Below are 14,018 nucleotides of genomic sequence, written 5' to 3'. Positions count from 1 at the left end.
TATTTAATGATGATTAATAATAAGGACTGTCCTTACATGTGGCAATAACTAATCTGTTTTAGATTATACAGGGCCATGTAAAACTGCTAGAAATGAACTCAGACTAAATATTGACACAAGAAATGGAAGTAGAGAATAAACTCAGTGGAACAGCAGAATGCCTAACTGGGAAATAACAGCTTTGCTTAGACTCACTCATTTGTGAAGATAACGAGGGGTACTCGTGGCACCTTAGAGACTACAAGTTTATTTGGGCATAAGCTTTCGTGGGCTAAAACCCACTTCATCAGATGCATGGAGTGGAAAATATGAAGTGGGTTTTAGCTCACAAAAGCTTACGCTTAAATAAATTTTAGTCTCTAAGGTGCCACAAGGACTCCTCATTGTTTTTGCTGATACAGACTAACACGGCTACCACTCTGAAATCTGTCATTTGTGAAGGCAGTAGTGATTCTCTTAATACCACACCAAGAAGTATATTCTCTTTTCAGCTTCCCAGGATTCTGCAGCTGGATTTGGCGCCAAATCCTGGGTCACTGTGCACCCGCAGGCAGCATAGTGCAGCACAGCAGGGCTGAGTTCCCTGGCAGCAGAAGCCTGATTCAGTCTAGGGGCAGGCAGGAAAGAGTTCCTCTCAGGGTTTCCCATCCAGGAGACTGTGTTGGAGACTGTGACTCAAGTAAGGCATTAGGAGATGATGTCAGGAAGGCAAGTACAGTGCCTCCCCAGCTGTATCTACACCAGCCTTTCTTAGGAAATCTCCCACCATTGCAACTTCACTGGTGGTAGTAACAGTGGAAGTACATGTGTAGACCAAGCTCAGATGATTTTACCACAATGTCATAAAACACCACTCAGAATAGGTCTAAATAAATAACTGCTATTAACACAGGCCCTTTGCTGGTGTTTTGGAGTTCCCTGCTATACATCTGGGGCGAGGGGCCTGCCTAATGCTGGGGGCCTGTCCACAGTTATCTCACTGGATTCCATTCAGTAACTTCCTTGAAATGGCAACTGGTAACCAGTAACCTCACCTTGCCAAATCTCCCTTGGCTAAGCTGTTAGAACACTGCCTGCAGCATGGTGGCAAAAATCTTAGCCAGCAATTTAGAGACACAGGCTTTACTGGCCCCACAGCTGAGGCAGGCCCAGGGATCTCTTCTGGAAATCAATTAGTGGGACAGGTGCATTTTTAATCATTTTGGGACAGGCCCAGCTCTCAGACCAATAGTATGAACATTCTAAACCACAGAAGGCTCCCTTCCCTAAACAGGGGATACCATTCATAAGACTATCCATCCTTTCCCAGATCTTTAATGAATGACCGTGTGGTTTCTTTTTTTCCCCATCTACAACCATCACCCAAATCTCCCTTTCTTCCAAAGTGTTTTCATACCTCAGATTTCTGTCTCTCTCTTTAAAAGATGCTTAATAAGCTTTAGTTCCCTAATATGATGATTCACTAGAGGAAGGTGGAACAAAGGTGATTATAGAGGATTTTCACCCTCCTGACCAAAAAAAAAAAAAAAAAAAGCTTCCCTCCCCTGACAGATGTTGGTGAAATTGCTGCCAGCTGGAGATATCCTACCCTGAGAGAATCTCACCTAGAGAGATCTGGCAGCTTGCCAGCTGTTGTTCTGTCAGAATGATTCAATCAGACCCTCTATACATTTCCAATTAGTTTCAGTGCTTCTTGTGCAATCAGAAAAAACGCTATTCAGCCGTTTGGGGGGTCCTTTTTACAAGTGCATAAACAAGACACAAAAACATTTCACAGCCGCCAGCACAAAGGTGATGTAACTTCAAAAGCAAAATGTCAAGAACTGGCTTCCCACCACCTGTGAGCTTCCTGAGCAAATGAGGGCAGTTCCTTTTCCATCCAGCAGCCCTGCAGAGGCTGACTGCTACTGTGGCATGATGTCTTGAATTCTTCCTCCCCCATTTGCAGGACTCCACCAGGGAGGCCAGTGCAAGCAGCATACATCAGACACTCCCCTCTGGAGGGGAACAGAAAGCCATGGAGGGGGAAGCAGCTGATGTTTATTCTAGGAAGGAGAGTGACTCAGATCCACTTACCCCTGTTATATAATTAAATACTTGTCTTATTTACCCTGGAATAGATGTCACACTGAGCAGACTTCAGTGCAGCTCAGAGTCAAAATCTGTGGGAGCTACAACCTATTGACATTTAGTTGTATAAAACTTGTGTCCTGAAGTAATTAGTTTAAAAATGAACTGGTTTTCTTAACAATAAAATAAGCAACTTAGGCAGTTGAATTACTTGGTGCCAGGGATTCCTTGACAATTGCATTGTATTTAGCAGTTAACATCTGAGGCCAAAAGAACATTTATTATTTCACTTTGTTACAACCCACTAATTAAGGCTAGGTTGTGGGAACTTAGGTAAAATAAATGGATTTTCACAAAAATATTTATTTAAGCCTTTTCCTCTACCATTTTGTCTGTCCATCATTCAGTGTGCAAACTCTTTAGAACATGTCTTCTCTTATATTTGAAAAGCACCAACCTAATGGTGGGTGCTACTGCAGAACAGTAATGACTCTTTAGGGAAGCATTTTAAAAAACAAAGTTACAGCAAGTTTCTTTCCCATATTTCATTACAGTGAAAGAATCAACACAGGAGACACAACTTAATTCCACCTGCAGGTTATTTCCAAAATGCCAATTCTGCATGCCCTAATTTAATAAATCCTGCTTCCTTGTAACCCACTCTTGTAATCATGCCCTGATTAGCATCATCATGATCATTAATTTCAATAGGACTATTCACAATAGTCAAGTTAAGCACATGTATAAGTGTTCGCAGGTTTGGGCCCTTGCTGGGGATTAAATTTACAGGGACACAGTCAGGGTAAAAAAATATATCCTAAGAAAACAAAGTTTCCTTACAGTGTAAATAAAATCTTGAAACAAAGAATTTAAAAATTTGACTTACTTTTCACCATTTATACTATTTATTTCCTTTGCGTACATCAGTTTAAGCAAAAATATAAAAAGTACATTCTCATTTACCAGCAGAATACTGCACTGCTTAAGGTGTAAAGATGTCAGGGGAACATTTGTTTTAAAAAAGTTCTCCTTGGAATCTTTTTAAGGTAAATTCATGACCACTTTTCTATTGTGCTAGGCTTTGTGGAGGGAGATTTTAAAAAATTATATATAATACAAATAGAGAATTTGGTTAAAGTTGAAAAAGGATATTTAACCTGCAAACGTTTAATAGGTATATATAGAAAAGATGGTGATAGAACTAAACTTTGGCAGTGAGCCTGAACTAATAACTGCTGAAAAGTCAAGTCCTTGGCTTAGGTTACTTGATTACTTCAAACATGGCCCAGTTTGATTTAGAGAAGTGTCTGATTAGGGTTTTCTGCAGCCAATAAATAGGTCTATTTGGGAAAATAACTATGGCCATTGAATAGCTTTCTTTTAGTGAATCAAAGAGCCACAGCTGTGTTTATAAAGTGATTTCCCCTACACTCTGCCCAAGCTTTCATTTTCATTCTCCTATATGTAAAGTGGCTTAGACAGGGTTATCACCTGTGAAATGTCAAAGAGTGAATAATGTGTGTGTGTTGGGGGGGGGGGGTGTCACATCTTATTTACTGCACACTATTCAAATTCCATTCTGAAGACAGAATTATTGATTTTCTGCTGGGCTTTTATCTGCTGCTTATCCCTATGGTATCTGTGTGCTCCACATTCATCCCTAAACTAGGTTCATCCTACACTCTGAAGGAGGCAAGAGTCCAATCTCAGTGTTCCCGTTTCTTTACTCACCCTATCCCAGTTTGTTCTGTACATGCTGGGTTCCAATTAGTAGAGCCCTGTGTGGATACAAAATTTGAATCGGCCTCTGATTCGCAATCCACAAACATGGTCTGTGGACACGGATATCCACAGATTTGTGGGGCTCTACCAATTAGCTCTCTCCATCCACCCACACTACCATATCCTGCTTTAGCCGGGCCAAGGTCCTGCTCTTACTGCTACATTCCATCAGGCGGCTTCCTCCTCTACACAGCCAGAGGTAGAATTGCGAGGGAAGTCTGCTCAGAGAAGCAAGCAAGGAAGAAAAATGAGTAGACTAAAAGTTACAGCAATCCATCTTTATTAGAGGCTGTTCTTGCAACAGTACATTTATTTTATTTTATTTTTTTTTACGTCTTTACAGATGGAAAGACACTTAAGGCAAGACACTGAAAGATCAAGAGATGTATGTACCATTACACCTGTCCTAGCTTTGAAAGAAAGAAAGCAAGCTTATAGAAATATTTGCTGCTTAGAGTGTATAGCCCCAGTAACTGTTTAAATATTTATTAAAGTTTGCAGAAACCATGAGAGACATCTTTGTTGGACAATTCACATGGAGAAATAAATGAGGTAACAGTAAGTCAGATGTCTGAATATGTAAATATCTCATGGGAAGACTGTCTATTTACTGGGATCAAGATTTGACTATTAAACAAGACCTGTATAGATTCGTAAGACACATCTCCAGCTGTTGTGTCACTAGGTAGGTAAGTCCTATGCACCTCCCATTGCTCTGCTTGGACTCATTTACCTGAATCGAAAATAATAAGTTTACTGATGGAGTCAGCTTTAGCATCTACAGTATCTCTCAAACTTACAACAATGCTTTGTAGCTGAGATGCACTTAAACACCCCCACCCTACCTAAATTTCTTAACTCTTCTGCTCTTAAATTATGCCACAGAAGTGTGACTTGCAGCTTTACTAAGTGTTTTTGAAGATTGTCCCGAATCATGAAGTAGTAACAATGAACATATAAACACCAAACAAGTCTTAAGTGTCTATCTGCAAGTACAACATTAGAAAGTGTCTATACTAGATTCCCCCTCCAAAAAAAACACCAACAATATACAAGAAAATTACAGAATGCCAGAATCATGCTACCAGAGACGACTAAATTTTTTTAGAAAGCTTATCTGTGCAAAGTTATTAATAGGTAACCTCTGAATGACAGATTTAATATTGGAACTCCAAACATCCTAAGCTAAGTAGTCTTTTCAATTGAGAAATCAGTCATGTTACAGAATCCAAATCAGTTTCTTCCCACAAACGTTAACTAGAACCACTTCCTGAAAAGATGTGTGTGTATTTGCCAAGAGACTTAGGAGGGTCTGAACAATTTGTTATTTTTAATGAAGAAACTGCACTCATTTTAGAGTCATAATATATTTCACTGTAAAACACTTGAAAATTTACATCCATATTTCTGTGAGACATGCTTTAAGTACAAAGCAGAAGTTTACCCACTAATTTGTTTAAACTATTCGTTACTACAAAAATAAACTGCAGTGACTCCAAGTTGTTAGCCGTCGGATGCAAAATGGATGCTCTTTATGAAGTATCAACATCATCTTACTAATTATATTCCTGTTGTAGGTGGATAGATTCCTGAGCTTTGGGAAGTTGAGTTTGATGGGTTATGCAAGCTGGTCTCCTTGTATACAAACCAAGCATTTCCTCCCCACAGAATCATGTTAAGTAATCCAAAAGCCTGGGGGGATGGGGGTTAAAAATAGATTATAAAAATTAAACTCTTGTAGCGCACAAATTTGAAACTAGCAGGCAAAACAGTTTGGCTTGCAACATTCCTTTAGAGATTTATACTTGCAAAGTGCTTTAAATATTAAGTTAATTGATCCTCTTTCCACAGGGATCTACTAATGAGTACACCCATTTCTCCATGAGTTAGCAGTGACAGTTATTATAATGAGGATGCTCATTATAGAGATGTAGGATCACAGTCACGGATATGCAAGGAATTATGAAGTTCCTCCATTCATTGAATGGAAACTGCAGGCATGCATTAAGGGATTAAGCATGTGATCTCCACTGGTCTAGTGAGCAAGTGTAAGATCACTTTTGAACCCAGATTCTTACAGTTTAATATAGTGTACTTTTGGCCACACTCCTTATGCTTTAGTAAAGGGGGAGAAGCTTGTTATCTATCACCACAAGAATACTGTGCAATTCCCAGCCCCTAAAAAGAGCTTTCCTTAAGTCTCTTTGTTTTGGGGTTTGCGAAGAAGGTTAACAGTTACTACAAAGGCCAGGTTCGATAGATAAACGTCAGGCAGTAGCTAGTTTACTCCTACCAGAGACACCCCACATGAACTTCAATAAAGTTACTGGACAAATCGCACTCGCTGAGAGTGGCTATGGAGAGAAGTAATGTGGAAGCTTAAGAGAAAGGTGCTGGAAGAGAGATTCCCAAATGACTTTGAAAGACATTTTTCTGCAAATTAAATTACACAGATTTGCCAAGAACGGTTTTAAGAGGAAAAAGTTGTTGCTCTGGTTAGTGCGTTCAGCGGCAGATTTAGTCACTGGGCCTATGAGGCCCATGCCCAGGGGCCTCGGCCAACTGGGGGACCCCAGAGCCCTGGGCAGGTGGGAAAAGCGCCCATGCCCCCAACCCTGTTCCCTGGTAGCTGTGCCAGGTGTGGAGGCAGGGGAAGCCCCTAGCGCCCCCCAACCCCATCCCCAGCAGAAGCCAGGGGGAGCACGGGAAGCCCCAGAACAGGGATCCCTGCTGCAGCCCCAGGACTGGAGGAGCTCTTACTACCTGCTGGAGCCTGGGGCCATGGTGGGGGAAAACAGAGCTTCTCTGGTCTTGGGGCCGCAGTTTGGGGATGGAATGGGCAGGATCCCGGCAAAGGGGCACAAAGGGGTGCCATGAGCGAGGTCATATGGGCAGGGGCTGGATCGGGTGCAAAATAGGGGTGAGACCACAGGTGGAAGGGGTGGGGAGGGCCCCCCCCCCCCACTTGCTCTGGCCCAGGGCCCTAGGAAACCTTAATCTGCCTCTGAGTGCTCTGCCTTAGGTAACTCTTACTGAAATTCCGTCATGGGTTACCAGTCAAACTAAAAAATGGGTGCTACATAGAATACCATCAAGTGTGTATTGTAAGTTCAGGTGCAATACAAGCAAGGTAAGGATGCTATAACTCTTGACATACGTACCACGGACACATTCAGAGTTCCCATGCTGGTAACAGAGGCAAACAAACAAGTTGATCCTGGTAATTTGCAAGATGCAATCTCCCGAACAATGCTGGGACCGGTGGATATTTTTATATCAGTAAGTGCCTTAGCCCAGGCTGAAGTGCTGACCAGCCACAGAAAAGCAGCCATAACAGTAATAACCAAGTCCTATACCAAAAGACAACCGTCAATTACCACTTCCACAAGAGAATTAAACACATTTTCCAGTTAAGGGAAAAGTGAAAAAATGCATCAGACTTACAGTCAAGATACAACACTGGCATATGTAGCTATTAGACAACGAGTTAGGTAGCTATTAGACAGTGACAAAGACAATATCTTTAGTGGACCAACTTCTGTTGGTGAAAGACAAGCTTTTGAGCTAAACACAGCCCTTCTTCAGGACCATAGCTATTGACTTACCTGTGCAAACATATTAAACCAGTTTAGTTAGGCAGTCTCAGATACTAGTTTTCTTTGTCAACACAATATAGAAGTTACACAGACAGTACTGTAACTGGACTACAGAACTGTCTACACCCCTTCTATACTAAAAAAAGGTTATAAACATTCAACTTAGCAGTTGTGACTAAAATATGCTGGCTAGCATATAAAGATATAATAGTGTGTATTATCCACACCATATATTAGTACAAACATCAATCAAATACTGTAACAGTAATTTAGCCTAAATTGCCTATACCATAATCCTGTTCATTTATGCCAAGTATCCCACAACACCTTGCATTTGCTGAAGTAACCATTTGGAATAAGCAGACAGGAAACTTGTAAAAATCAAGGTACATTCATTCTGTGTCTTAGCGCAAGCTACGGAAGGAAGTACCTTCACATATCAGTGCCTGAAATGCTAGTATCCAAAAGAAAGATAAGGAACAAAACAAGTTAGGGAACTGGAACAAACTGATGGGTTGGATTTAAGTGACGTGTAAAGAAATGTGTAACTTGTCAAATAATATCAGCTGAAATGTACAACTTGGAGCACACCTTTTGTGTAAGGTGAACGTAATATCGCTGCACGGGACTGCTCTGGGGAGACTGGTGTTGTATAGAACATTTTTCCTGTACCTACCACATTAATAAACCTGACTGATGCTGGTTATTTAGCCTAAGTATATTTCATAATGAAATATCTAACCAAATGTAGTCAAGCAATTACTACAATTTGTCAACACAATTCAGATAGAAGAAGTCTACCTCTCTCTAATCTGAAGGCTTGCACCCCCCAAAAGTTATTTAAAACATGGGCAGAATGTTAGGTACAGTTCAGTGTGATAAGTTATCCTAAATGTTCACCCACCCCCCCCCCCCCCCCCCAGAATTGGCACAGAGGCTCAGGAGAATCAAATTGTGCTTGAGAATGCAGTACTGATATTTTTAATATTAAATCTCTTGGTACACTGACAGCCGAAAAATGTCATTCTGCTGTTTGAAGTGCTGCAGTTTTTAAGTCATCCAATATGTAGACTCTGAACTATTCAGAGAATTGTCTCTACAGTAGTGACTACCTTCACAAAATCCCCATGAGGCTGGAAAAAAAAAAAAAAAGTTACTTGCCTAAGGTCACTCAGTCTATAGAAAAGCTAATATCTGGGTTCCAAGCCAAGTCCCAGGCCTGACTCACTAGAAGAGTTATAACAGCATGTCAATTAGGGGTGTATATAGTATTTTTTAAACATTAATGCAGTTATACTGGTATAAGCACTAACATGATGTTACTGGTTTAAAAGGTGCCTTATACCAATATAGGTTATTCTATTTTCGGAAGTGAAAAAAAAAAAGCTATGCCTATAGAAGTACTTTTATCCCGCTAAAATTGCATCCACACATGGAAGTAGGCGAGGAGGTTTGCCATTTTAACTATACTAACACAGCCCTTTGACACAAGACCCTCCTTTACAGATAGGACTTGGTGGCCCGGGAGACTTTCACTGTGTCTCACAGTTTCCAATTTGTCCAAATGGCACTTTAAGTTTGGGTAGTAAAAATTAAAATATGGACATTAAATTAAAAGAAGTAGTTTTAGGTGGTATATCTGACCCCTAAATCTTTCTGCCCCTAAACAAAAAAAAAAACAAACAAACAAACAAGAAAAAAAAACCACAAAACAAAACTGCATCTCTTGTTGCTGTGTGAAAAAGCCTGCACAGAGGAAACTGCAGAATTGACAATATCCAGAGAGCTGTCAAGTTACCCCAAATATTTTTCTGTAGTTTTAGGTGTTAAAAGTAACACTAGTAGGGGAAATATTTTCATATTTAAAGTGAAATTTAAATTGACTGTGACCCTTTAGACTAAGAATTAATTTACTAGTTTTGCTATTTTAAGCAGAAAGATCCAAAAAACCAAAAAGTCTGATTATAGCCATTCTACAAAGAAAGGAAAGATCAGATGACCTTCACAAGCACATTTAAAACATAAGTGTCTAAACTTATTGCACGTATTTCACACTGCAGACTTAGGCCTACATTTTGCAATCAGATTGTACATGCAAACTTTGGAAACCACAAAGTTCCATGGTCTCCACCCAGCCACCAATGTAGACCCAACTGCAGAATCCAGGTCCTATATTCTTAGTCATTTAAATCTGCAGCAATCAATAGGAATGCCTGTTTTCTGTGAACCATACTTGTATTAAGATTCCCAATCTGTTAAAGTAGTTAATGCCTATTCATGATTACAACTAACTAGTCAGAAGATTTCAGTCAAAGAAGGATAATTTTAAACTAAAATTGGCTTAAGTTTTTATTTACATTAGTCTTTTAGCAATTTAAGACTGTAAAATGGAAAAAGGAGGTAGAGTGGAAGTTCTTTACTTGTCTCCCAGTTGTTAAAAGTTCAAATGATATGTGAAACGTCTTAATAAGAAAACTTGTAAAGTGCTTATCTGTGTTGAAACAAGTCCAGGCCTCGCTAACGTCCTTACTGTGATAAACAGAGCAATAAAGTTGGTCTGCAGCGAACAACTCCTTTCAATATATTGAACTTCCACGAGTCAAGAAATCTGAAATGCTTTGACCAGGCTACATTCCTTTGTCCCGTTTTGCAGTTTGAAGTCAATGTGACTTGGTGTCTTTTGTTTTAATGCATCTAGCACCCTCCCCCAAAACAAGTCTTTATAAGCAAACGTTAGGCTCCTATTTTTGTGTTTGCCTGTTCCTGTACACAATTCATAATAGTGTCATTGATTTATTGAAAGTAACTTTTTAGAACTGCCACTGAGTCAATTTTGTTTTGAAGTAATATTTTCTGCCACTACAAGTTAATGAAGATGGCAGTGTCAGGGGCTAAATCTAACACTTATGCACGTACTTAGCTTTTAGCATGAGCAGTCCCATTGAAGTCAGTGGAATTCATGTGAGTAAAGTTACACACCAGTTAAAGAGTTTGGAGGATCTGTTCCTTCATCTTTGGTTTTCCTTTTCGCTTACATTGGGTTTGTTAAGATTAATAAAGAACCCCTTCCAGTAAATATTTTAAAATGCCATACCATTTATAAATTTAGTTTGTTTATATTTTAATCTAAAGTTGTAGTGGTAACAGTTTTCAACTTAATTTTAAAAAGCAGCAACTTGATTTTTTTTTAAATTAGCGAAGTTTAATAAACCCAAGTGATTTTAAACCATTCCACACTGCACCACAATGTGACAATTTAAGTTTAATTGTCACTTAAACAGGTCTGTGCTGAGCAGAAGTCATTTTTCCTTTCAGTGGTTTTAAAAACAAAAGACGAAAATAGCTTAGTGTTAGTTACTTACAATCAATGGGATTTTGCCAGTGTTCTGATACAGGTGCATGTACCCAACATATAGTACAAGGGCAGCAATACAGTAAAGGAATACGAGGACTGCAAAAGTTACAAAGAACTGTGCAGAAGAGGAGAAGTTGCCCACAAGGTGAAAGTCAGTCCAAGTGCCACTGCATCGTGTTGGATCTGGTGCACTAAACACAGCTGTATTCAACCTGTGGGGGAAAGACAGTGCATTTTCCATAGCAAGACTTTCTTGCACAAGGGGAAACCTCAGTATCTTAGCATTTTATGAGAACAATACCATCAACACTCCGACTGCATAAGGCATTCTTTAGATGAATACATTGACTAGCAACTCAAGTTGCATAATACTCTCTATACTCCCCTCCCCATCTTAAAGACTTAGATTTTGCCACAAGGCATACCACACTTAAATAGAAGTTACAAATGAAGACTAACTCAGAATCTGAAAGTTGAAGTTTAAGCCACTCAGACTTGGAAACAAGCCTAATTTAACTGTACTTAATTTAAGTGTGCCAGCCTAAGCTGAAATAGCTAGATGAGAGCTTCCCAGCCACAGGGTTAAATCATTAGCTGTAGGTAAATGCAAATGTTTAGGCTCCCAGCAGTTCTGCTGAGAGATTCAGCTCAACCCTAGTGGGTTACTGAATGGACAGCACAATAGATTTGCCCCCTCTGGATGTTGACTTGGGGCAGGGAGTCTTGAATCTTTTATACTAGCCTTCACTAGCCATCAGCATCTGCTAAAGCTCCAATCCCATAGCCTGCTCTGTGCAGCTACAGCCCTTGATACCTGTCAAGCAGTTTACAGGATTGAGGCCTATGTTTATTAGGACCCTTTCTGGATGCTGGGAAAGAGGAGGAAGCGTCACTCTTCTTCCTTCCCTATTTTTCTCTGAACCTTGCTGTTTATATTTGGCTGGGATTCCAGTCACGTGTTTTTTAGTCTCCCTCTCGTATTCCAACAGAAATATTGTTCTGTCTTTGCTTCAATGTGTTATGGGCAACTACCAAGTTTAGTTGACCATATTCATATAGAAATCAGCTGCTGGTGCACATAATGCCAGGTGAGCTTTCCTATTCAGTACTTAAGCAAAATGCTACACCTAAAGTCTAAATTGGATCCCTCAATGGAATTAGAATTATTCGATAAACAGAAAGCATCTGTTAAAGATTTTAGAATTCCCCTTAAAATTCTGTTTAAAGGATCAGCAGTACTTTAGTATTGAGACAAAATGAAGACAACATGAAGGGTAACTTTTTTTTAAAAAGTCTAGAGATAGTTTAATGATTCATGCACCACTAAAGTAAATGCTTTCAGCTCACGATAGTCATCAAGAAGGTGTATATTTCAATTTGGCAATATAATCTCTTTTCCCAGCCACATAATCTGCATAGAGATGGAGACAAACATGCTTTCAGTAGTTAGTGCCCTGATTTCTCAAAAACAGACTATACATTGCAGGATGTTTGAATTAGCATAAGAGATGACTTTTAAAAAAAGGTAGATTTCTCCATATTATAGTGGGTAACAAGTCAATCCAATAAAATTAGTGGGCAGCGGTGAGGACAGTAAGGAAGTAAAAGAATAGACTCACCTGAATGGATAAGCAAAAGCAGCTGTAACTGTTTTGTTCACAACACCTTTACAAGAAACTAAAATTGTAGTTGTACCTTTATAACCTCCACAGGTGGCAAAAACAAAGATGGAAAAAATCTATAAAAATTGAAATATATTAGTATTCTCAGACTGTGTGAAATCTAGTACAGTCAATAATGGGAGGAAGACACCATTTATTCACATTTGTATTAAATGATTTCAACATTCCCAAATAAGAGTTAGTGTATAGTGCTCCATCAGCAAAGGTCTGATTCAAACAAGCATTTTCATTGCCACAGCATTTTTCTACTAGTAGTGCAGTCAAGTTTCACCAGAATTACTCTCTTTCCATTTCAAAGAAAGGGGGTTTGGATTTAAGCACTCCACTACAGTCTAAAGAAAAGAGTGAAACCAACTTTAACCCAATAGTGAAAACTAGTAGTCCTTATTTTACTTTTTTACACTCACCAACTTTAAAGAAAATAAAGATAAAGATTTTAATTTTAGTTTCACTAATTCAAGGCATCTGTAATACCTAGAGAGTTCTGCTTTTAAAACAGAGAATTATTTTTAACTTTCACTGCCTTTGTTAATTAGCATTGAAATAGCAAAACACATGGGCAATTACCCAGAGAAACAGGGCCTGCTTCAGAGATGCCAGCCCCCTACAACTCCAACTTCACATCAGTGGAAGCTACCTGTGCTTAGAACATTATTTATTAACATTCCCCTCTCAGCTTCTACTGCCCAAGAAACCAGCAACAAAAACACAGGCCCAAGGCTTCCACTGACAGGAAGCAGAGTTTCTTCATAGATCTTGGTCAATAGTTCTTGTTTTCCCCTTCCTCACCCCAACAAACAGAAGACCCACCACACAGACACCCCAGTGGCACAAATATGCTGCAGTTATACCAATTTCTCTTTAAATGAAGTGAGGCAGGCACAGCTCTGTCACAAACACCAGCCAAGAAGTTATTTTGTGGTGAAAATACTTGTAGTGGATAATAAGGGATTTGGCTAGTTCTCTGAGGCACTGCCACCTTGGAGAAACAGGAAACCCCTCACCAACCAGGCCACACCCAAGCCCACGCCTGCAAGCGCTTGGCCTCATAGACATCCCTACCCCATAGAAAAGGCTGCTGTTCCCCTACAAGCCCAGCCCAGCTGGGGAGTTTGCAACCTACAAGGGGAATGGAGAGACCTGAGGGGAGGACTCTTGCGCCTTTCACTCCCTTAGAGCTCAGCTGCTCTAAGAAAAAACAACCCCCCAGCTCACCCTACTCCAGACTCACCCACTCAAGGACCTTCATGAAACCAAGTGGCTCCAGCAGCGGGCTGAGGTTGACCTGAAGGCCAGTCATTTTCTGGGGAGAAAGATCAGTGAGCAAAGGGATGGGAGAAACAGACAAAGAGGCCTGCAAGTAACTCCCTGGCTTGAGCAGCCCACACATTAACCACCCACTGCTGGCAGCCAGAGAGGAGCCCTCCGCTGGTCCCTATAGGGCCTCCCTGACTAAGCCCCGCCCAGCTACACCCTGGAGCCCGTCCTCCCTCACCCCAGCTGTCACCTCACAATGGGCCTGGGTGAGTGGCA

At 40.2% G+C, this 14,018-nt stretch overlaps 1 protein-coding gene across 2 annotated transcripts; it reads right to left on the bottom strand.

The window, feature by feature from the left end:
• Positions 1 to 5,406: 5,406 nt before the first annotated feature.
• Positions 5,407 to 13,800, bottom strand: SYPL1 (synaptophysin like 1). Of its 2 annotated transcripts, none has more exons than XM_074952539.1 (5): positions 13,717 to 13,800; positions 12,423 to 12,541; positions 10,811 to 11,015; positions 7,014 to 7,202; positions 5,407 to 5,544 (listed from the first exon to the last, which is right to left on the bottom strand). In XM_074952539.1, the coding sequence occupies exons 1-5, from the start codon at positions 13,783 to 13,785 to the stop codon at positions 5,413 to 5,415; spliced, it is 714 nt and encodes a 237-aa protein (XP_074808640.1). In that variant the 5' UTR covers positions 13,786 to 13,800; the 3' UTR covers positions 5,407 to 5,412. The 2 variants fall into 2 exon arrangements, with proteins under 2 accessions (XP_074808640.1, XP_074808648.1); XM_074952547.1 differs by having other exon boundaries at positions 13,729 to 13,785.
• Between the last annotated feature and the right edge of the window lie 218 nt (positions 13,801 to 14,018).

Source organism: Natator depressus, chromosome 1 (assembly GCF_965152275.1).
Source record: "Natator depressus isolate rNatDep1 chromosome 1, rNatDep2.hap1, whole genome shotgun sequence".
Lineage (NCBI taxonomy): Eukaryota > Metazoa > Chordata > Testudines > Cheloniidae > Natator > Natator depressus.
Note: the sequence above shows the minus strand (reverse complement) of the source record. Positions and strands in the feature narration are given on the sequence as shown.